Source organism: Cynoglossus semilaevis, chromosome Z (assembly GCF_000523025.1).
Source record: "Cynoglossus semilaevis isolate Cse_v1.0 chromosome Z, Cse_v1.0, whole genome shotgun sequence".
Lineage (NCBI taxonomy): Eukaryota > Metazoa > Chordata > Actinopteri > Pleuronectiformes > Cynoglossidae > Cynoglossus > Cynoglossus semilaevis.
This window is the reverse complement of record NC_024328.1, coordinates 12,031,128-12,055,792: the sequence shown is the minus strand read 5'-3', so window position 1 is coordinate 12,055,792 and position 24,665 is coordinate 12,031,128. Positions and strand designations below refer to the sequence as shown.

At 38.5% G+C, this 24,665-nt stretch overlaps 1 protein-coding gene across 3 annotated transcripts in view; it reads left to right on the top strand.

Moving 5' to 3' along the window:
* ccser1 (coiled-coil serine-rich protein 1) overlaps window positions 1–24,665 on the top strand; it is a 158,525-nt gene that overhangs the window by 60,481 nt on the left and 73,379 nt on the right. For 2 of the 3 annotated variants that reach the window (XM_008336317.3, XM_008336318.3), the window contains 3 exons: window positions 3,920–4,094; window positions 9,528–9,605; window positions 21,936–22,013. In XM_008336317.3, the coding sequence (XP_008334539.1) occupies window positions 3,920–4,094; window positions 9,528–9,605; window positions 21,936–22,013 (331 nt within the window). The remainder of the gene's footprint in view (window positions 1–3,919; window positions 4,095–9,527; window positions 9,606–21,935; window positions 22,014–24,665) is intronic. The other variant, XM_017043139.2, reaches the window with a different exon arrangement.

Here is a 24,665-nt window from a genome sequence, read left to right as displayed (position 1 = left end):
TCCCTACACATCTTATTAAAAATAATGAGTAGTATTAGGTAATGGAATTACAATACAATATTTATCCAGCAAAACGAAAAAGAAAACATTGGAACATTGGAAGTAAAAACTAACATTTAAAGTGCAAACCAGAAACATTTATAAATATGTAACCGACTTAAAATAAACTGAAAGGCAGTGTTGAAGTATATACCTACCAAAGCTCAGCAGGACAATTTAATGGTGTGTGGTTTATGGGGACCTGAAGTGAAGACATCAAGCAGCAAAATACTCTTTTATTTTCTTAAACTTTAACAGACAGCAATTTCTGTCCAAATCAAAACAAATTGTCTGTGTCAAAGCGTCAAACTGTTACTGTTTTCACAATAGCCAGCATTTAAATAAAACTAAAAAAGAAACAAAAATGAATACTGACAAACTGTGTGCCATTAACATAGTCATAACTCTTTGGCAGAGACTTTATGTCCTTGTATTATCATTGCAGTGTAAAAAGAAGTACTTAATGAAATTCAACTGTCAACCACTAATCACCCGAGGCCAAGGTTAACCATGAAATAAAAATTTGAGAAATAATAAACGATAAGCTGTTGAAATTGTTTTCCCACTAATTTGACATTTTGTGTGTGGTGATAAGACACATGAAGCCAAATTAAAAGATCACTCACGCAGCAAATTCCAAATCAGTTATAACTACACACAGAGACGGAGAGTTTGGTCTTTGCTTTGAGACTGTTTAAACACATCCTGTGGAATATAAATTAGTCTTACGTTACAGGCAGTTAAACGCACGCTGCCGGTAAAACCGAAACTCTCAGATTGATAGAAGAAGTAATGCGGGGCTCTGAGCAATGAGTGACTATGAAGAAGACAGTTTTATTGATAAGGTCAGTGTTGGTAGTCATGCTTGGATTGAGTTTCAGAGGCAGCTAGGAGGCAGGGAAAGATGAAGGATGCTGTGACACTGAGCAACCCTGACTCCTAATAAAAGTTCCTCCCAGTATGTGTGCTCTGCCGTGGCATCGATTCAACAGGAGCAGAGGCCATGCACCAGAGACCAAAGACTGCTGCTGCTCCAAAGGCCTGTTCAATGTTTAATGGACTGGGACAGTTAAAACCCCACTATTGGTTAAGAACCCTTTGTTGTTTAGGTCGAAGTCTAAAGCAAACCTCACAACACTGCACCACTGACAAACGACAGTGTAGTGGGGTTGCAAATCTACTTTGGTTTATAAACTAAAAATGATAGATTTCAACTTCTAGAGAGATTGTTTTCCATCTATGTTTATCACATGGTCTGGGCTTGGTTAATAAAAAAATAATATATATACACACACATATATATATATATATATATATATATATATGTATATATATATATATACTGTATATATATATATGATATGCAGAGCTCACGCCAACAATCATAAAATCTGCATCATGCATAAACACAGAGGCAGTGTTGTTTATGCCAGGGAATAATTGTGGACATGGAGTAATACAAAATACAAAACTATGCTGGGCTATAATGATTCAATGCTCTCGACTTTAAACTGTCCTTTTGAGCTGATAATGATGCGGAGACACTGGATTAGAGGATGAACTTGGGTGCTTTGGCTTCTTTCATCTATTAATGTAATTATGTTTGTGCGTGCATGTGTTCCTACACAAGCATTTTAATGTTTTTGTTGTTTTAATCTGATTAATTAATTACAGACACATTTCACGTGTTATGTTGTTTAATCGCAGTAATCTAATTTTTAATCTCTAACTTTACTGTTGCTGTATGCAAATTGCATTTCGTTTTTTATAAAATCTGTTTTTTTATGTGTAGGCTTCTTGTGCTCGAGTTGTTGGGGTGGAAAACAATGGTCAGTCACACCTGAAGTGGACATTGATTGGCTGTCATTGTGTTTGGGATTGTTTAGCAGAAACTAATAGGATCCCATTGTGCTTGGTTGCTGTATGCAAATTGCATTTCGTTTTTTATAAAATCTGTTTTTTTATGTGTAGGCTTCTTGTGCTCGAGTTGTTGGGGTGGAAAACAATGGTCAGTCACACCTGAAATGGACATTGATTGGCTGTCATTGTGTTTATGCTTGTTTAGCATAAACTGATAGGCTCCTATTGCGCTTGGGGGGACAGAGTAAAGAGCGGTGAGGAGACGTGAAAAGGGAGGAGCGTATGATAGTTGTCCATCTAATAAATGGGAAAATTACATTTCAAAAACATCCCGATGGCACCATCAATAAAGGTAGAGTGATATGCCTTCATTGTAAGAAGGAATTTGCTTACCACCGAAGCAACATCCCACATCAATGCAAAGCACTCAGTCGCCAGTGCAGCCACAGCTGACGTTAGCAGTGAACATGTTAGCAATTTAGCGAGCCATAGCAAAGCTCCCCGCCAATCTAAACTCGAGGAGAACACCCCGTGTATGAGCAAGTCTGCGACCGACAGGCTGGCGAATGTTCTAGCCAAATGGATAGCTTTGAACTGCAGGCCCATAAACACAGTGGACGACGATCGGTTAACAGAGGTGTTGAGAACCGTGTCCAATGACCCGTCATACCAGCCACTGTGCAGGACTACAGTAACAACCAAAATCAGAAAGATGTACGACGGCGAAAAAAGAAAAAAAAACTTGAGAAAAGAACAGCAATATTCCCTCCATGGTTGTCGTAACAAAAGGCTGCAGGCAGCACCTGAGACTAGTCTCAAATACACTGGAATATAAAAGGGAAGGAAAGTAAACTCCTTGTCGTTGTAACACACAACAAATGTGACTTCTACCAAACCTTCACCAAAGTGAACAGTGGGCAGCTTTTTTTAGCACCAGCAGTGTGTGGGGACAGTGCCATGCTCAGATCACCTCAGTGGTAATTTGGCAGCTGGTGGATTCAAACCTGCAACCTTCTGGACCCAACTTCGCTTCCTTAACCACTAAGCCACCAGTCTGTTAAAAACAAGATCACAGATATATCCTATAATGCAAGGGTGGCCAACCCGTCAGAGGCTAAGTGCCACAATTCATACTGTATTACTGCAAAGAGTCATATATCATATATGATCTGATCTATCTATCTATCTATCTATCTTTCTATCTATCTATCTATCTATCTATTTATCTACTATATCTCTATCTATCCATCCATCCATCCATCCATCTATCTATCTATCTATCTATCTTTCTATCTATCTATCTATCTATCTACTATATCTCTATCTATCCATCCATCCATCCATCCATCCACCCATCCATCCATCCATCCATCCATCTATCTATCTATCTATCTATCCATCTATCTAATCTATCTATCTAATCTATCTATGATATACTATCTATATCATGTTCATGTGTGCCCCCCCATCCCACCTGGGCAAAGAGCCGCATGCAGCTCCCGAGTCACGGGTTTTCCATGCCTGCAGTAATGTATTTTACTGAACATGAAACGAGATCGCCAAACACTTTTATTAACATGTGCCATATCCTGGAGTTGTAGCCTGATAGACTTGTCAGTGTGTGCATGTGTTTGTGAATCTGTTATCATCTATGGCTTCCAGTCATTTTGCAAGGATTACATCAACTGGCTTACTTTGTCTTAGCAGAAGTTTCTGTCGTTCAAAACACTGATTAAAGCTGGATGAGCTAAACACATCTGACCAGTCTCACAATAATTATCTCGGGTTTATTCTAGGTTTTTAGATGTGTGACTATGTAAAGTCACACAGATGTAGGACATTTATTGGGATATTCAAGATCATCTGATTTCTTGATAGTACCCTGAAATTAATTTACAAAAGCAAGAATGGGATTATGCTGGTTACCTGTGGGGCACAGTGTCAGCAGTGTTGATGGGTCAATGATCACATTTCACACCAACTCATAACAACATCATATCAAACTCTGCTCTTCCTCTAGGGAGCCAAGCCATCTAACCAGCCTGCTGCCAACTGACTGGGGCTTAGCAATGGGTGTAGGAAAAGAAGAGGAGTCTTTACTCCCTGGGCTGGAGGCTCTTCCACTCAGACTGATGCAGCAGGACTGCACTGCTGTCAAAACCCTGCTTTTAAGACTGAGGCGAACACTGCAGGAGGTAGGTTCCCACGAAAGCCATGGGGATGAGCTGTTGCATTTAAAAATCAAATAATCTGTGGTTGAAATCCAGTGGTTTAAAACCTTTGGACAGATATTGGAGGTTTGTGCATATCATATATTATCCAAATGTCCCAAATATCCTGCTGCTTCATGAAGCGCTGTGTGTAAAACAAAAAGCAGCACCAGCAGAGTCAGTGTGTGGTTGGTTATTTTTTATTTATAGCAGCAAAATATTTGTTCCAGAGTTGGAACATTATGTTATTTTTAAATGCCAGTTTAATGAACTTATTGTAAATGTAGCTCCATAATGTACCCATTATCTATAACCATGGAACAGTCTATATATAAATTCAAAATGTCATGTTAGAGTGATATTTCTTGGAGAGAAATATTTACAGTCGTATCAAGAAAAGAAGAACATTTACTGTGATTCACTTTTATAAGAAATATCCGATTATCAGAAATTTAAATGTCAACAGATCCAGTAAGCTCCATAGTTGCTATATTAGCATTAATATTAAAATACAATTTGTCTTCTTCCCTTTTTGAGCTACACTAATAAATGCAAAATATAAATAAATACATATATATATAACATATATGATGTCATGGTATATCATATAATATATGGCTCTTTGCAGTGACAAAGTAAATAAGTAGAGAACTACTTGCATTGTTTTTAACTATCCTGTGATAATATTGTGCTGTATGTAACAATTAAAATGAAGCCAGAGCAGCACCACACTCTACCGACAAAATTCTTCCTTTCCACGTTCTATTCAACTCAATTTCAGCAGAGACTGTGGAAGAGAGGTGAAGAATAGAGTACAGGCAGGATGGAACAGCTGGTGAAGAGTGTCAGGAGTGATCTGTGATAGAAGAGTGTCAGCTAAGGTAAAGGGAAAGGATTACAGGACGGTGGTGAGACCAGCCATGATGTATGGTTTAGAGACAGTAGCAATAGCCAGAAGACAGGAGGCAGACCTGGAGGTGGCAGAGTTAAAGATGCTAAGATTCTCTTTAGGAGTGACAAGGATGGACAGGATCAGGAATGAGGTCATTAGAGGGACAACACAGACAGGAAGGTTTGGAGAAAAAGCCAGAGAAGCCATATTGAGATGGTTTGGACATGTGCAGAGGAGGGACAGTGGATACATTGGTAGAAGAATGTTAGAGATGGAGCTACCAGGTAGGAGAAAGAGAGGAAGGCCAAAGAGGATATATATGGATACAGTGAGGGAGGATATGCAGATAGTTGGAGTCAGAGTAGAAGATACAGAGAACAGGGAGAGATGGAAATCAATGATTTGCTGTGGCAACCCCTGAAAAAAAAAGGGACAAAGCCGAAAGAAAAAGAAGAAGAAGAATCAACTCAATTTCAGCCGCACGAAATCATCGCAGAGATGCTGTTTTTCTGCCTTTTAAAACATTCCTCTAATCTACTTTGTTTTGTTATTTAATCAAAGTCTACTTTTGCAAGACAGAGCTGCGAGGTTCTCGGTGCTTTTTATACGCACTAACACACTTGAGTACATCAGCACACTTTTAAAAAAAAATAAGGGCATCAATATGTAAATATGTCCACAACAATGAAATTACAACCAATATCGACAAGGACAGACAATGCAATAACTTTAACTAACAGGTTATAATCAATGAAGTATCTTAGTGGCCACTTTACACAGTCATGTGCACACTAGTCACACAATGCCATGGTTTTTACTATGCAGTCCAAATAGAAAGCAATTATATTAAAAGCTTCCTAATTTGGACTGTTTAAGAAAAGAAGTTGGTGTGAACGTGGCCTGCATGCTTTATTTGTGCTAATTGCAATTTGCAGAGAGTCTGGATCAGGGCAGATTTCCATTCATGATGACAAAACACACAAACAAGTGTGTGAATTCCAAGTTAACAGTCAATACCAGTCTTTTGGAAAATGGCTATAAGGGATTAACAAATGTGTGCTTACAAAGTTTTGTAAGCACAGCTTCGATACTGTACTTAAGTGGAAACTTTTAGGGTTGGCATTTATTGTATTTGTTCTGTTTCGGAGCACAACTGTTCATATACAATATCTACTAATGGCCTTTGTCAAAGTGTATGGAAAATGTGTAGCACGATTAGATGACCAAGACAGGTGGGACTATTGCCATAAACTATGGAAAGTAAGCTGGAAGAACATCCATTAGCAAATGTTTCAGTTCTTCCTACAGCACACAGAGGTAACTAATTCACAAATACACAGTGTGTCTTTGCATGTGTGTGATGTGCTCACCCCTGTAGAGCAAAAAAAAAGATGTGAATGGCTGACCAGACCTGCCCTAACATCCCAGCAATAGTGCCTCTAAAATAAGATAAAAGCTGAGAGCTGTCTGTGATACCTGTCCGCAGACACGCTTTGTGTGACTTCCTTTTTTTCCCCTGCTCATCTCTGTTTCTCTAAGGACCTTAGGAGACATGTGAGACGTGAACTATGAAATAGTAAACAAGAGTAGTGGGTGGTGCAGAGGCAAAAGGTGTTGCAGCAGACAGCTACGGCAGACAGATATTTTCTGCAGGGTGGTAGGAAATATGAATATCAAAGAGAAACTTTGGCCTCTTTGCTCGCCCTGTTGTGTCAATAAATTTGCATCTTTTTTACATCTTATCAGCAGAATTTAATCCATTCTGCAGTTACATCTGAAAAAATTGGCCTTGTCTGTATGTTTGGCATTCCCTTTTCTCAATCCTCAAGGTTTGAAACCAAAAATGTTATGTTTTATTTATGTTTTTTTTAACTTCTCTTGTCTTTCTTCTCCTATCCTTTCTTCTTCTCTTCTTCTTATTTTTCCTCTTCACATTTAATCCTGTTTTCTCTCTTCTGTCCCTGCTTATCATGTCTTTGCCACTCTTTTCTATGACTGTCATCTCTTCTCCTCTCCCCTTCCCTCTTCTCTTTTATCCTCTCCTCTCTCGTCTTTTTCACTGTTAATTCCACCAAGTTGGTTATTATGTGTTAGGCAGGAGTAATTTCACTTAAATCTTTTGCTAAGAGGCACATATTTTTGTTTGTCATTCTTGTCTGTCAGTATAATTAGCATCGTTTCTCACTTTATTATAGGTAATAATTTAGTATTAAAAAGGTTTTTAATAAACATAATTTTTTGAAAATTGAGTTTGTCAACAATAATTAACACACTACTCAGTAATGATTGATTGCAGCCCAACAATCAACAAGTCAACTTTACCTTGTGTTTATAGACCGTTGTCCATGTCAGTGTTATAGTAACCAGCTATGAATGCTGCTCTAACTCGTTTTTATAATTTTCTCTATCGCCATTTATTTAACCCGTGCCTTTCCCAGGGAAACATTCTGAAATGCCACTGTCAACGTTTACAATATTACTAATAACAATATTTCCAAACAAAATTATCTTCATTTGTCTGTGTCAGCCATATATCGCATAGTGTGATGCTCACCTTGAGGCTGCTCAATCTTGTTTTACAAAGAACAACAGCTGTCAGTCATCTGAGAAAATTTGGATACACAGCTTTTGTGGACGTGGACTATATTACTTATTCTTTTGATTTGTTTTTGGTTAGAAATGAAATATCATTTCATGTAAACACATGCAGTTGTGTAACACGTCTATATATATATTTACACTGTATATTTTTGATTGATTGAACTTTTAATGAAAGGTCCGAGAACACACACACACACGTAGAGTTTGTGGGGTAATGTTTTTTATACTTTGTTTGCCAGATAATTTACTCGAAATGCCATGACAATATACAGTGTTAATAATCCTGCCTGGCAATAAAAAACCCAAATGTCAGTGACAGACAAGAGTTGTCATACTGTACAACTGAACTTAGAGTAGAGAAGATTTCTTCATCCAAGTGATGTGTGAATATGATTAAAGAGGTGCATCATACTAGAAAACCATCTTTTCTTTCTGGGCCCATTCATCATCCAAAGTCATTAAGTCCAGAGCTGTGAGGCAGTTTCACCCATTCTTAAATCTAAATGCTTTTTCACTGATCCACGTCTAATTGTGAGGACAGTTTTGTGTTTCAGGCCTGTGGAACATGGTGACCTTAAGGGAATGTGTATTGGAGTGTGCGTGCGTGCGTGAGTTTTGGAGGTTAGTGAGTGTGCGCCTGCCTCTGTTCTTGGGGAAAGGCATTGATTTACACATTGTGGGCCCGAGACAACTGCTCACCTATAATTCTGATGGGGAAGCGTGTGTCATTAGAAGGTCAGCCAAACTGAAAAACCATTAAAATACTGCTTTGCAAAGAGAAGCAATATTTTTACCCCTTCTAGAACAGCAATGTCCTCATACTCTTTAATAATTTTAAGCACATCTTGATTGCGAGTGTTAAGTCCCCCCCTCACTTAAGAGACAGAGTCGTACAACAATCAATTTAAAAGTCACTCAGAGGTGAAGTGCAAACAGAAATGATGGTGGGGAGGACAGGTCGTAATGACTGCTGCCATGTCTGAAAAATAAATGAAACAAAACCAAGTCTGACCTACAGCTAGTCCACCTATCCTATCATTGTACAGTTAGCACAGCCTTTAACAAACAAAGTGCAATAATGAATATATTTATTTAATATCAGGAGCCTAACAAATGGTTTCCTTGACATGCATATTAAAATGTCACATCATATCCTTTAAACATACTGCCTCAGCAGTTCTGTCTGCAGACATAACTTTTTTGCTTTTTTTGGTCCACCATCTGTCCCATAACAGGCTGGCGCAGGACTTTTCTGTCTGTTTCTGTTTGACTGCACCTTGTGGGATCTTATGGATCCATGTTAAATACCAAATGCTCTGCGTGTGTGCATGGCTGAAGTGCATGTGTGTGGGTTCCGTCTCTGCCCACAAGACACCTGTCTGAAATGAATAGTAGGCAACAAATCTGCAGACAGATTGTAGAGAATAAAAGATAGAACAAAGGCATTCCTTTGTTGTCTTAAAATGTATGGTAATCTATGGATATACAGAATATATGCTAGAAGTGCTCTTCTGGTATTGTAATTAGGCCATTTAGGCTGCACTGGTTTAAATAGTACCTTATTTTATATCTTTCCTAAAAGCTTTTGGTCTCCACTAAAAGGTCTTTATAGACAGTGCGTAAATTGTTATTTCCAGTATTTTTTGGAGAAAAAAGCAGGCAGATGAGAAGTGGTACAAAGTTTCATGTGGTTGTCTGGGAATTAATTTTACGGAAAAAAACCCTGAAGTTTATTTATTTATTTATTTATGTAAGTAAGTAAAAGTAAAGTAAAAGTTTTGTTAAAAAAAAAAAATTGACATGCCACAACCTGTGACATTTACATTTACCTTCACCACTTTTAGCCATTTTAGCCATTTAGTCTTTACATAAGAGATCACAGACCTAAGGTTAATCTTATATCCATCTTCCTTTTTTTTTTAAAGAGCACAGAGACAAGTCCCGCCAGCAGCCTGCAGTCTCTACCCATCAGCCCTTGCAGTGAAAAATCACTACCATTCAAGGTAACCCACAATAGATTCTTCATAGCTCAGCCTCAAATTGAAACTATACCAGAAATCAACATAACATTTTTCAATGCATTGTGTATTCAGTGTTTTAAACCAGCCACTAGGGTACACGAATCAGTGTTTTATAGTGCTGGTCCCAAGCCCCGATAAATGGTGAGGGTTGCGTCAGGAAGGGCATCCGGCGTAAAACTTTAAGCCAAATCAAATATGCAAATCACTAACCCAATTTCCATACCGGATCGGTCGAGGCCCGGGTTAACAACGACTGCCAACAGTGCCGTTGATCTACAGGGCACTGATGGAAATTGGGCTACTGTTGGTCAAAGACAGAGGAGAAGAGGAGGGCGTTGGTTAGGAGAAAAAGAGAAAAGATGAAAAATAGAAGTGTTGGTCTGAAGTTTGGAACTCTGAATGTAGGTACAATGACAGGGTAAAGGTAGAGAACTAGCTGATGTGATGGAGAGAAGAAGAGTAGACATTTTGACAGGAGACCAGGTGGAAGGGCAGCAAGGCTAGCAACATTGGAGGAGGCTACAAACTGTTTTATCATGGTTCAGATGGGAAGAGAAATGGAGTAGGGGTGATCCTAAAGGAAGAATATGTAAGAAATGTGGTAGAGGTGAAAAGAGAGTCAGACAGGTTGATGTGTGTGAAGGTAGAAGTAGAAGGAGAGATGATTAATGTTGTTAGTGGTTATGCCCCACAGGTGGGCTGTGAGTTGGAAGAAAAGGAGAAGTTCTGGAAGGAGCTAGATTGGATGGTAGAGAGTATCCCCAGGAGAGAGAGACTGGTGATTGGAGCAGACCTAAATGGTCATGTAGGGGAAGGGAACAGAGGAGATGAGGAAGTGATAGGCAGGTTTGGTGTTAGGGAGAGAAACGTAGAAGGACAGGCAGTGGTAGATTTTGCAAAGAGAATGGAAATGGCTGTGGTAAACACATATTTCCAAAAGAAAGAGGAACATAGGGTGACTTACAAGAGTGGAGGCAGGTCCACACAGATAGATTATATTCTATGTAGAAGATGTAATCTGAGGGAGATTAGAGACTGTAAGGTGGTGGCAGGTGAGAGTGTAGCCAAACAACATCGGATGGTAGTGTGTAAAATGACGATGGAGGTGACAAAAAGGAAGAGAGTGAAGACAGAGCAGAGGATCAAGTGGTGGAAACTAAGGAAAGAGACATGTTGTGAAGACTTCAGGAAGGAAGTAAAGGCAGTTCTGGGTAGTGTTGAGATATTCCCAGATGATTGGGAGACTACAGCTGCAGTGATTAGGGAGACAGGTAGGAAGGTGCTAGGTATGTCCTCTGGGCAGAGAAAGGAGGACAAAGAGACCTGGTGGTGGAATGAGGAGATCCAGGAGAGTGTGCAGAGAAAGAGATTAGCGAAGAAGAGATGGGACAGTGACAGAACAGAAGAGAACAGACTGGAGTACAAAGAGAGGACAAGGAAGGTGAAGAGGGAAGTGGCCAGGGCTAAACAAAAGGCATATGAGGAGTTGTACGAGAGTCTGGAAACAAAGGAAGGAGAAAATGAGTTGTATAGATTGGCAAGAAAGAGAAATCAGCTGGGAAAAGATGTGCAGCAGGTGAGGTTGATTAAGGACAGAGAGGGGAACGTAATCACAAGTGAGGAAAGTGTGCTGAGAAGATGAAAGGAATACTTTGAGGAGTTGTTAAATGAGGAAAATGAAAGGGAAAGTAGAAACGAGGAGCCAGAGACTAGTAGGAATGGAAGTATGGAAGTGCTTAGGAGAAGTGGCGGTAAAGTTCCTGACTGGGTTGTTTAACAGAATTTTAGAGACTGACAAGATGCCTGATGAGTGGAGGAACAGTGTTCTGGTGCCAATTCATAAGAAGGGTGATGCACAGAGTTGTAACAACTACAGAGGGATAAAGTTGATGAGCCATACAATGAAGATTTGGGGAAGAGTAGTTGAAGCTAGTTTGAAGCAGGAAGTGGAGATTTGTGAACAACAGTATGGTTTCATGCCTAGGAAGAGTACCACAGATGCAATATTTGCCTTGAGGATGCTGATAGAGAAGTACAGAGAAGGTCAGAAGGAGCTACATTGTGTATTTGTAGATTTAGAAAAGGCATATAACAAAGTGCCAAGAGAGGAATTGTGGTTTTGTATGAGGAAGTCAGGAATGACAGAGAAGTATGTTAGTTTGGTGCAGGACATGTATGAGCATAGTACAACAGTAGTGAGGTGTGCTGTTGGAAGGACAAATGACTTCAAGGTGGAGGTGGGACTACATCAAGTGAGTGAATTGGCTTCAATCTTTTTGCAATAGAATTCTACATGAGCTAATTAAAAAGGTTTTAGCTAGCTCTTAATATCAATCATAGGCTTCAGGTTCGAGTCCACAAGCTGCCAAGTTACCACTGAGGTGCTCTGAGCATGGCACCATGCCCACACACTGCTCCCGGGGCCCTTAAAGCTGCCCTCTGTTCACTTTGGTGATGGGTTAAAAGCAGAGGTCACATTTTGTTGTGTGCAGTGGTGTGCTGTCTCACAATGAGAAGTTGTTCACAAAAAAAAAAGTATATATATTGAAGCATAAACTTTGTATGTAGTTCAGCTGCAGTCTTTCATCTGGAATATAAAATGAAATTTCCCTTCAATCTGTGTCTCCTTAAGAGTTTCAGAACAATTACCAACCTTTTCTCCACTTCACCTTCTAATGAACCAAAGAGATGAAATCAGGGGAAATGTGGAGAACAGAGTAGAAGGCCAGGCATCTGGGGTAAAGGAAAGAGTAAGAAAAAAGGACGAGAATGTGATCAAAATACAAAAGAGGGTTGGATGAGAGGGGAGCAAAGTGTTTCGCTTATCTTGATGGACCACGGATCTCTTTTGTCAAACCGTTCCATCACAGCTGTGGAATCTGGATCTGATATATCACTCTTTGCAGGACGTTTGTGAGGGTGTGTGTTTATATATTTATAAAGAGATATTTATTTCTTGGGATTATTTATTTGGCAACAGAGTTTTTCTTTGGTTGTTTGGTGGCGAACTTTGTGAAACTTCTTAACTGCCTGCAGTGGTTTTTTATTGAACCACATTGAAAGTCAAAATTTAATATTGTGTCTCGCCCCTAACTTCACTTTGGTGGATGCACTGAAGAGTAAAAGCTTCTTAAAACATAAACACAACTTCAAAACAAACCTTGCAATACATCACACAGTGTTGGCCAATTGCGCTGTGGCACAAACACAGAAGCCTGTTTTATTCACTTACTTTTGTAAAGAAAGGTTTTACAATAGGAGAATTTTTACAAATCAGATTTATTTTCAGATCTTTTCTTCTCTCAAAATTAATTTTGGTATTTATTCATCAATTTAAGACAATGCCTCTCTTTTTGAAAAACAAGCGGCAGCTGCCACCTAAACACAATTCCCTGCCAGTAACAGATATGTCTGGGTTTTGATGCACTGTTGAAGTTGAAACCAAAACAAAGAAATTCTAAAAAATAATTCTAAAAAATACCAAATATTTCTTGACTTAATCAGGTATGAGGTCTTTTAGAGGGAGTGGCAGCAGGAGTGAAACTACATTCTTGTATTTACATAAAGAATATTTCAGGAGAAGAGTAGATTCATAAAACACGGGGCGTGCCAATAGGTGGTTTTGCCATGAGGTTTATAGGAGTGACGTGAGAGATACAGTGGTATGAAAAAGTTTGGGCAACCCTGATCATTTTCAAGATTTTCCTTTATGTATCATTGGTTGTTCAGAACAGCAATTTCAATTAAATATATCATATAGCAAACAAACACAGTGATATTTAAGAAGTGAAATGAAGTTTATAGGATTTACAGAAAGTGTGCAATAATTACTTAAACAAAAGTAGGCAGGTGCATAAATTTGGGCACCCTTGTTGTTTTATTGTTTTGAATACCTTTAGCACTAATTATTGGAACATAAAATTTGTTTGGTAAGCACATTGACCCTTGACGTACATACACGGGTGAAGCCAATCATGAGAAAGGGTATTTAAGGTGGCCAGTTGCAAGTTGTTCTCCCCTTCGCATCTTCTCTGAAGACTGGCAACATGGGAGCCTCAAAACAACTGTCAAAGACCTGAAAACAAAGATTGTTCAACATCATGGTTTAGGGGAAGGATACAAAAAGCTAGCTCAGAGATTTCAGCTGTCAGTTTCCACTGTGAGGAACATAGTGGGGAAATGGAAGACCACAGGCACAGTTCTAGTTAAGGCCCATAGTGACAGGCCAAGAAATATCTCAGATAAGCAGAGGCAAAGGATGGTGAGAACAGTCAAGCTCAACCCACAGACCAGCTCCAAAGATCTTGCTGCATATGGTGTCACTGTGCATCAGGTATCGCTTGAGGTATGCTAAAGCACATTTGGACAAGCCAGCTTCATTTTGGAATAAGGTGCTGTGGACTGATGAAACTAAAATTCAGTTATTTGGACATAACAAGGGGCGGTACGCATGGCGGAAGAAAAACACAGCATTCCAAGACAAACACTTGCTACCCACAGTTAAATTTGGTGGTGGTTCCATCATGCTGTGGGGCTGTGTGGCCAGTGCAGGTACTGGCAATCTTGTTAAAGTTGAAGGTCGCATGAATTCCAGTCAGTATCAGCAAATTATTGCGAACAATGTTCAAGAATCAGTGAGTTGAAGTTGCGCCAGGGCTGGATACTTCAACAAGACAACGACCCTAAACACTGCTCAAATTCTAGCAAAGCATTCATGCAGAGGAACAAGTACAACGTTCTGGAATGGCCATCTCAGTCCCCAGACCTGAATATCATTGAAAATCTGTGGTCTGTTTTAAAGCGGGCTGTCCATGCTCAGAAACCATCAAACCTGACTGAACTGGAGATGTTTTGTAAAGAAGAGTGGTCAAACAACCAGAATTCAGATCCTCATTGGAAGCTATAGAAAGCGTTTACAGGCTGTTATTTCTGCAAAAGGAGGATCTACTAAATATTGATGTAATTTTTCTGTTGGGGTGCCCAAACTTATGCACCTGCCTACTTTTGTTTAATGTAATTATTGCACACTTTCTGTAAATCCTATAAACTTCATTTCACTTCTTAAATATCACTGTGTTTGTTTGCTATATGATATATTTAATTGTTGCTATATGAAATATTTAATTGGAATTGCTGTTCAGAACAACCAATGATCCATAAAGGAAAATTTTGAAAATGATCAGGGGTGCCCAAGCCTTTTTCATACTAACTACATATTTCACTGTATGTAACAGTCATTGGAAGGGCATGCATTTTTGGGACACATCATCAGTAGTGCACCTTTGAGTCATTGAGTGTTTCAACACTAGACACCCTCATCAAAGACGGCCAGCTACAGGGTGATCAAGCCTGAGCTTGTGTCCCAAGCCCAATTATGACTGTTGTCTGGTGTTTAAAATTGACAGCTTGTCTGATAATGCAAAACAGGGGCACCCTTTCCCCTGAATGACGACTAGCTTACCCGCATAACCTGTAAGTAGAGTAAGAAGGTGGGGGGAAAACCATAAATACAGAAAAGGAAACAGGTTGATTAGAAGGAGTTGTTGATTTAGCGAAGCAACTCACTATGAAAACAAGTGTCATGATGTCCGTGCAGTAGGATGTTGTGGGAAATGTGTTAAAGGTCTTTTACAGGTTTTTATAGACACAAAAACTTGTTCAAGGTCCACAAGTATGCTTTGTAGTAATTGTAATTACTACTTTGATTAGAGTAGAAAAACCTAATCATCATCAAAACTCAATTTGTCCTTAATTGCGCAGCCATCGTTTTGAGCACATGAAGAATAAAGAGCAACAGCCCTTTTCTTTCTTTCTCTCTTTCTTTCTTTCTTTCTTTCTTTCGATCTCACCGATCTTAACAGAACAGATTGTTATATAAGTCAGTTGGCATGAGAAAAAGAAATTGTATGGCATAGTGGAGACTTGTATAAAGAACAGACAAAAAGAAGTCAAGGGTTGAGGGAGTGGAGGAAAAAATGAAGGACAAGAAAAAAGAAAATGAGACTCAGAGGGTGGAGCGAGGCGGGGAGAAGAAGATAATTTGTCCTGGCACTCCAGAAAACGACTCAGTGGGTATAAAAATAGTCTGAATAACCACCTGAGAGGCTGCAGAGTCAGTACGTCCTAGTTTAATCCAGACCCAGAGCATGTGACTTTTTTTAAATAAGATTTTGCCCCAGTTAAAGTATTTCTACTGTCTTCTCACGGACAAAAATATGAAATCTTATACTTTTGATACGTACTGTAGTTGCTTTATGTTGTATGTATGTTTTTCAAGATGGATGCTTCCAAAACAAGGTCTATGGTTTGTACAGTCACTGTTAATTTGGCAGGCACGGGGGACTTCTTGGGGAAATTATATTATAATGTTAAGTGCTGCAAATTAATAAATTAATAATCTTCAAAGAGAACAGTTTTGCATTAGCATTAGGACAGCAGTTCTGAAAGTAGAAGAATAAACAAACAACAAAAAACAAAGTCTCTGTGACATTGTCAACAAACTTGGCGCGTCTCAGCTGCACTTCTTTTCATTTCTCTTCTCCCATTTCAGATAACCTTTAGTCCATACACTTTCTCTGTGTGTGAAAGAGTGGAGTTTTTGAAAGTTTGCTATTCTTTAGCCGCTACTTCCTGTTGGCACATTTGATTTAAATCCTTTGATAATAACAATTTGTTCTTGTCCACGGAGAAGACTTGGACTGAACAATAAACAAATGACGCTGAGTGTTTGCAAGGACACATCATTCAGCTTTGAACCCTGGCATCATTTTAGTTGATGAAGCAGTTTCTAAACATTTATATTATAAATTGTTCCATGAGGCATATGAACAGATTAAAATCCTTGTCAGCAGCACTTAGTTTCAAAGGAGACTTAATTCTCTCAGCAAACACAAATAATCCAACTCAGAGATTACATTTGAAGCTTGACTGTTAGAATTATCCCTTTCATGCATGACGGTCACTACAGTGGACAGCTATTAAAATGTAATTTTCTATGATAAAGAATAGGTTTTGATGGCAGTGTTGCATATAAGCCTCTCCAGTGGACACCTGAGAATCACCCAACACGGCCATACAGTGGTCAGCCTTTGCAACTGCAAAATAATTGTGTCAATTGTATAAAAACAGAACCAAATCAGTTCTTATTTTTATGTCTAAAAACACATAAAAACACTTAGTAACATTTTTTAACTCAGTATATCATGGGTCATGCATCAAAGGGTTAAACTTAAACTTATCTTTATTTGTCATTGTGACACAGCACAGCACAGCACACCATGCACAACGAAATTTAACCTCTGCATTTAACCCATCACCAAAGTGAACAGTGGGCAGCCTTGGTCAGCGCCCAGGGAGCAGTGCTTGGTTTGGACTGTTGTCATCTAATATTTAATCTCCTATGCTATAATTAATGTTTCTGTGGAGCATATGTGACAGTGCTTAATTGTGATTACACAGGCTAACTTTTAAAACTATAGGATAGTAAAAGTTGGCAAATTTAGTAAAAAACTTAGGCCATTCGCTTAAAAACTTTATTAATCTTTGTTTCGGCCAAATGACCATAACATTGAACTATTAGAAAGACTAGACTTGAATAACACTTAATCCTGTTTGTTAGATTGTGCTTTAATTTTTATACAACAAATTAGATGTCTAGTGGGCCGGACCATTACAATACCAACATAAATACCTACAAATAACAATAACCAACCAACAACCATGTTTTTCCCCTTTACTTTCATGGAAAAAAGTACAAGTATATTAGATGTATCTCAATTACATGTGTTAATATATATATATATATATATTTAAATAGTTAGAATGAAATAATTTTACAAAACAATTCCTGAACATGAAGTATGCCTTTGTATTTTTAAAATTCATGAAGCGGGCCGGTTTTGGCCCACGGGCAGTATGTTTGACACAAAAGCCTCAAGCTCAGGATTTCTATATCACTCAACAAAACTAGATTAAAATATGCAACAGGAAACAGTGGCGTTTTAAATCAATGGTAACCATCATTACAGTGCATTATTACAGCCCAATAATAATAATAAATATGGAGACAGGTTCAAAAGCCAGCATTTGTAACATCATTAAGTACGTCAGTAGCCATGACCTACAAATTATGCATATACAGTATGCGATGGTTGATGCTGGGACTCATGTTGAAAAAAAAAAAAAAGTATTGTATGTATATGTGGCTAAGTGTTGGACTGGCAAATTGACCATCCTGCCATACCCCTATGACTGATAAGATGGCTTGCAGCCCCTTAACAACCCTGAAAAAATTAAGCAGCAACGGATGAATGAATGAATAGATGCATTTTTTTTTAACTGTTAGAAATGCGAAAAGTGCAGCTTTATCAACATAAACTCAGATGCAGAGGAAGTCTGTGTTTTCAGAAGTGGATAGATGTGATGTCGTGTTTCTCTTGAGTCTGTGTAAATATTACAGGACAAGTTTGAAAGTTGACCAAACTGGCTCTATTCCAACTGTCAGCTTTCCTGTCTACTCAACTTACTGTAGAACAAACAGAGTACCTACAGAGTCTATGGTTGCTGCTTTCACCAGAAACACTGTGTCCTTCACCTTATATATAATGCCTTAAGTTGCTAGTGGGAAATGTACCGGATGTGTCCATCCACATTCTGTATATTTGATTGTGTTTTCAGAATTGCTGAGTCATATAATAGCCATGTACTATTTTCTTTCTGACGGCTGGGTTAACTCGTATGGACGAGAGCCAGAGGTTACAGGAATGTTTTTAGATGGTCTTGATGGAGCAGTGACACATTTTTTCTGCATAAATATCATGTCATTAATGCCATTATGGCAGTCAGAGCGTGTCCTTAGGTGTGGGCTCACTCGGTGAGATTGTCAGATGCACATTGGAGTGTCCATGCACATTATAATCATACAAATGGCAGGGCTTATAAAGGTCTTCATGCCCTCAAGTTCTTTCTTTGTGATACTTAATTTACTGAGGTACATGTACAGTATTTAATGGAAAAAAAGAAGAAATTAATTCATCAATTTATCAAATTATGGAGTTGGTAGAAATATTGTAATAGTCAAGCTCTGTAATATGCTATATCCCAGAGGTTTGAGTTTTCTAAGTCTAAGTTAGGTCACTAACACCTGTCATATAGAAATAGAAATGTACATGTAGATGTTTGGCACCTTGCCTCTGTTAGCTGTTATTTCTCACTTCCTCTTGACCAATTTAGAGAGAAATGCAACATGTGGAGTGAACTGAAGTATTAGGAATAACAGAGAGTAAAATCATTCACATTTTATTATTTATTTAGTTAACAAATTGTATATAATTGGCTTACTAAAAACAGTGATTAATCATCCTCGCTACCAGCCTCATTTAGAATCTGATCGCAAACAAAGTGTGGCCCCAGCTTCTGTACGAAATCACATAAAGCAGATGCACTCCGGTGATTTGATCAGATTTGTCTCTGCTGAGGCCATTCCAATCACATTACAAATAAATTCCCCACTTTTCTTTCTCAACCCCTTCCATTTCATTCTGCCTTTAGAAATTGCTCAGAAGACCACCTGATGGGCAATTTAATGCTCGCTGTGGCACCTCTTTCAGCAAACTCAAATCTGATTTTCCCAAAATAGTTTTAGATATGGTAATGTTTCTCTCATCTTAAATGATTTTAGGAAGTAATGTGATCCTGGAATGCATATATCGATCTGAATATATTTGGTCCAGCGTACATTTGTAATGATCATGGGTCATCACAGACTGTATGAGCATGTCCAGCTGCCTGGAATTAAACCAAAAAAACACCAAAAAAAAAAGTATTGGACATGACCTGATTGACATATGACTTGTTCTTTCCTGACAGCTTATGACTACCTTTACTGGCATCTATATGAATATAAACCTTTTACTTGATAAAGATAAAGAGTATAAGATTAATACAATACAACAATAATAATACAATAATGAGATTAATCAAGATAAATCACGATGAATTGTGATTGTAATTATGGTTGGAAACGGTTTATCATTATTATTTAATACGGTAATTAGTCACAGTTAATTATTTAGCGTAAACATAATTGTTGAAAAATACATTTTTCTGTATGTTGCTGGAACATAGAGACAAATAACAGCAGGTAGATGTATGTGCTTCACACCTGTTGACTCTTGATGTTGTGATAACTTGATGAACTTTGGAATTATGGGATATACTGTATACATGGTGCTGACCATGATTTAAAATGCATTGTGAATAATTACATTTTTTTTACAAACTTAACTATACCTTGACATAAATTCTTTCTGCCAAAGAGCCGAATCTGCTCTCTCTCTCTTTTTGTCATTATTTAAATAAGGCTTCAATGAACTATCATGCTATAGATTTTATTTAAGTATAAGTATAATTTTTGTAGCAACATGATTAGCAAGGAGATTAAGAATAACATCTTAACAGATTTGGTAATAAGCCTTAAAGGAACATTAAAGCACAACAGCTCTGATATATGTGGTGTCATACATGAACAGACGGGGCACAGAGGCACACACACTGTGCTGTTTTAGCCCAGCAGCCCATTTGGAACTTGCATCCATCCTGTTTGTTTGAGATTAATTTTAGAGACTGACTAATGTAGCACTTTTCACAGCGTGCTAGTTATTTTTCAACTCCATTAAAATCTCATATTTGTAATTTGGTGGGGTTCACGTCGACCTATGTGCAGCGGCGGGGACAAAGAGTATTATAACCTATCAATACAAAAATCCTTCCTGTGAAGGCCCAATGCAGCTGGTTTATTTCTATTCATCCTGTTTTTGTCTGAATAGCTTCAGTGTTCTCTGCCTAGGACTGTTGTTTTGTTATCTTGCAGGTGTTAGGTGAGTGCATTTGAAAGCCTCTGGCCCCACTCCTGCTGTCACAGTAATTTCAGAAACCTTGCATATCTTTGGTTATTTTTTTTTTATAACCCAGGTTGGTCGTTACATGATGCCACCAAATTGTCAAGCTGTCTGAAAAGCTTCTCCTCCGCTGCTGTCAGCAGAATAGGCCCTATTTTCTGTGACAATTGAGTATTCAGGGCATCACAATGTTACAGTGACTGTCACAGGGGCCGGCAATAACTGAACACCCTCCCTCTTGCTCACAAACGCACTCTTCTCTCTTTTGATGTGAGTTAAGAAAGAGTGATAGGTTGGCTGTATCTTGTTGCATTGACAGGTCATTTAAAGGACAGTGTTGTAACGATATGGTTCCCCGTAGTCTGTGGTTTCCGTCTGACTCTGTCCATCTTTTAGTTAGAAGGCTCCTCAGGCCCTCTCTGTCCTTCTCCACTTCTCCATCACTGCGCCCCCTTTTTTTCCCACTGCCCCCTCATTATCCTCCTGTTATCCTACCGTCTGTGTCACCTGTTTAATGTCCTTGAAGAGTTTTCGATGCATATTATCTCCTTCACTCATTCTCTCCTTTCTCTTTCCTCTCGTCTACTTACTGCCTCCCCCCCCTGTTTGATCCAGTGTTTTTAATTAGTACTGCCAGTTCGTTGTTTTGATATATTTGTGAAACATAAGATTCTGTGGCAACCCCGTTGGAGGCTTTTGAAACTCCTGACAGTTGGCAGATGTACATGAATGTACATGTACATGTGTCTTTTTCATTACCAGTGCTTATAAACAGACTTCATGTCTAATCATTTATATGAATCGTGCAATGAATAAGATTGTAAGATAATGTAAGATAATGTAACAACAAAATCACATTCCCAGCTGAGTTATAGTCATAAACATAAACATGCATAGATCATAATCATTCTAATTGTAGATACCTTTAAACAATTTATTATATCTCATATTTTTGCTGTTAGCTCTGCACCTGGCATTTTGAGAGGTGCAATAACATGGAAATAATGAGCATTATTCTCTTTCCTCTTCTGTCATTGTGGCACTTTTTCTTCTTTGTCGCTGCAATGTGTCTGACAACAAAAAGTCGTATTAAAGTGCTTTGTCCTGAGGGTTTGCACATTTGTCGGACATTCTTAAGTTTATTACATAGATGGAGACAGAAGAGAAGATCACAACCCTGCAGCCAATTTCACATGATAACTTCATTACACCTGTATCAGCAACAAATACAATCATAAAGACAGATAAAGCCTCTGCTAACAAACAAAGTACTAGCAACCACATACACACACACTAATTCTCATGGGCTAAATGTATTGCTGTGGTGTGACTCTTGCACCTCAGATAAATGGCTGCTGTCTGCTGTGTCCTTTTTTCATTCGTGTTTCACTCTTGTCTTCTGTCTCACGTCTAGGATCCCAGCAGAGAGGAAGTCCTGCTGCAGCAACTGAGGGAGAAAGATGAGCTGATTCTGAGACTCCAGATTGAACTGGTGAGGTTCAGTTCATTATCATTGACTTGTTGCCATATTAAACTTTATTGAAAGAGGATCTGATGTCTTAAAACAGGACATTGAATCTAACACGACAAACTCTTTTGACATTTTGAGAATTCTACACAAGTTGCAAGAGACTAAAGAGTATTTAGTACTCTGGTTGGGTATATTTACTTTGAAAACTACTATTGTAGTACTACTATTACTAGTATTGTAGGCCACAAAGTGGGATGTGGCAAGCACTCTTGCCTGACAGAAAGACGATCAGCAGTTCAATCCAGGCACTGTTGCTTCCTCTCACAGTCCTTTGCTGGCACTATTATTTCACTTGTGGCACAGAGCAGTTATCGATGTTCTATTCAATAAATAACCCTGACCTTTTAGAAAAAAGTTTTTAGTTTAATCCTATGAATACTAGTTTATAAAACAGTGCAAATTAGTCAAATCTTTTAATGAAAAAAAAATATTCAAAAGCAGAATTATATAATTGTTTACATTAAATCTAATTGCGGGCTGGATTTGAGGGGATTACCAGCCGGAAAAGAACTGTGGGTTGGGAGTTTGAGATCCCTGCTCTTAATTGACCATAGATATGAGTCTGTCAGTGAATGGTTGTTTTTTTTTCTCTATATGATGGACTAGAGAACTGTTCACTTTGTACCCAACCTCCTGTTACGACTGCTGCATTGGCTCCAACTCTCCCTCCTTAAAAAGAATTAGGTGGAAGAAGATAAATGAGTCAATGAAGTGGACCTTGAACATCAGAGCTGTTTGTTTTAAAATAAACCAGAGTTCCCCTTGTCCTCTAATTAAAGCGGGGGATGGTTTGTTTTGGTATGACATATCTCTTTCCTTCATTTCCACCACTTGATCTTCTATTCTGTCTTCACTCTCTTCCTTTTTTTCACCTCCATCATCATCTTGCACACTACTATGCGATGTTGTTTGGCTACACTCTCACCTGTCACCACCTTACAGTCTCCAATCACCCTCAGATTACCTCTTCTACATAGAATATAATCTATCTGCATGGAGCTGCCTCCACTCTTGTAAGTCACCCTGTGTTCCTCTTTTTTTTTGGAAATAGGTGTTTACCACAGCCATTTCCATTCTCTACCACTGCCTGTCCTTCTAAGTTTATCTCCCTAACACCAAACCTGCCCATCACTTCTCCTCTGTTCCCTTCCCCTACATGACCATCAAAGTCTGCTCCAATCACCACTCTCTCTCCCCTGGGGATACCATCTATCATCCAATCCAGCTCCTTCCAGCCTCCTTTTCTTCCAACTCACAGCCCACCTATGGGGCATAACTGCTAACAACATTAATCATCATTCCTTCTATTTCTACCTTTACACACATCAACCTGTCTGACTCTTGTTTCACCTCCACCACATTTCTTACATATTCTTCCTTTAGGATCACCCCTACTCTATTTCTCTTCCCATCTGAACCATGATAAAACAGTTTGTAGCCTCCTCCAATGTTTCTAGCCTTACTGCCCTTCCACCTGGTCTCCTGCACACACAAAATATCTACTCTTCTTCTCTCCATCACATCAGCTATTTCTCTACTTTTCCCTGTCATTGTACCTACATTCAAAGTTCCAAACTTCAGACTAACACTTCTATTCTTCATCTTTTCTCTTTTTCTCCTAACCAAACGCCCTCCTCTTCTTCTCTGTCTCTGACTCTGTCTCTGACCAACAGTAGCCGATCCGGTATTGAAAACGTTTTAATTTGCATTCTTTGATTTGGCAAAGGTTTTACACGGATGCCCTTCCTGACGCAACCCTCACTAATTATCCGGGCTTGGGACCGGCACTATAACACATTCCGTGTACCCTAGTGGCTGGTTTAAGAGTGAATGAATAAAGACGTTTATATCGAAGCGGCTTGCCTCGCATTGCTGTTATTTTTAAAAATACTTTTGACGCCCTGCTACGTGGGCAAAAGATACAGGAGCCTTGCCCGCGGTGGAAGCAGGCGTAGCTCCGCCCTGATAAGGGAGGTGTGGTCAAATATGCCTGGAATTTCAGTATATATATTCAGACTTTGTGCAGAAAGTCTGAATATATATGCAAAAATCTTGAATGTATATACAGAAACCTGATTATATATACAAAGAGTCTGAATATATATACAAAAATCCTGACTATATATACATAAAGTTTAAATATATATACAAAAATATGAGCGTATTTCACCACACTGTCGGTATCAGTGCACAGCTATGCCTGTATGTAAAAAAACAAACAAACGTCAAAGCGACACACTAAGCATGAACAATCAAATACAAATTAATAGTTTAACGAGAACACATACACTGCGTCATATGACAGCTTTCAAATAAAACGTCTTCAAATAAAGTAAACATACATATTTGCTGTGTAATAGAACCTGTAATAAATAAGTTTAAGAGAATAAGAACAGATTACAGTCATACAATGGTTAACGATCTAAGGTCACTGTTGTGAGGGATTCAGAGTAGTGTAATGTTAATATAAGGATGTTAAAAATATTATAATTTGTTGTAAATACTTGTTTGGAAATATATTAGAATATTTCTATATGTTATTATTTGATAACGCTGTCCAGTGTGCTGACGATCGATAACTTGTTTTATGTATATATTTAGGATTTTTGTATA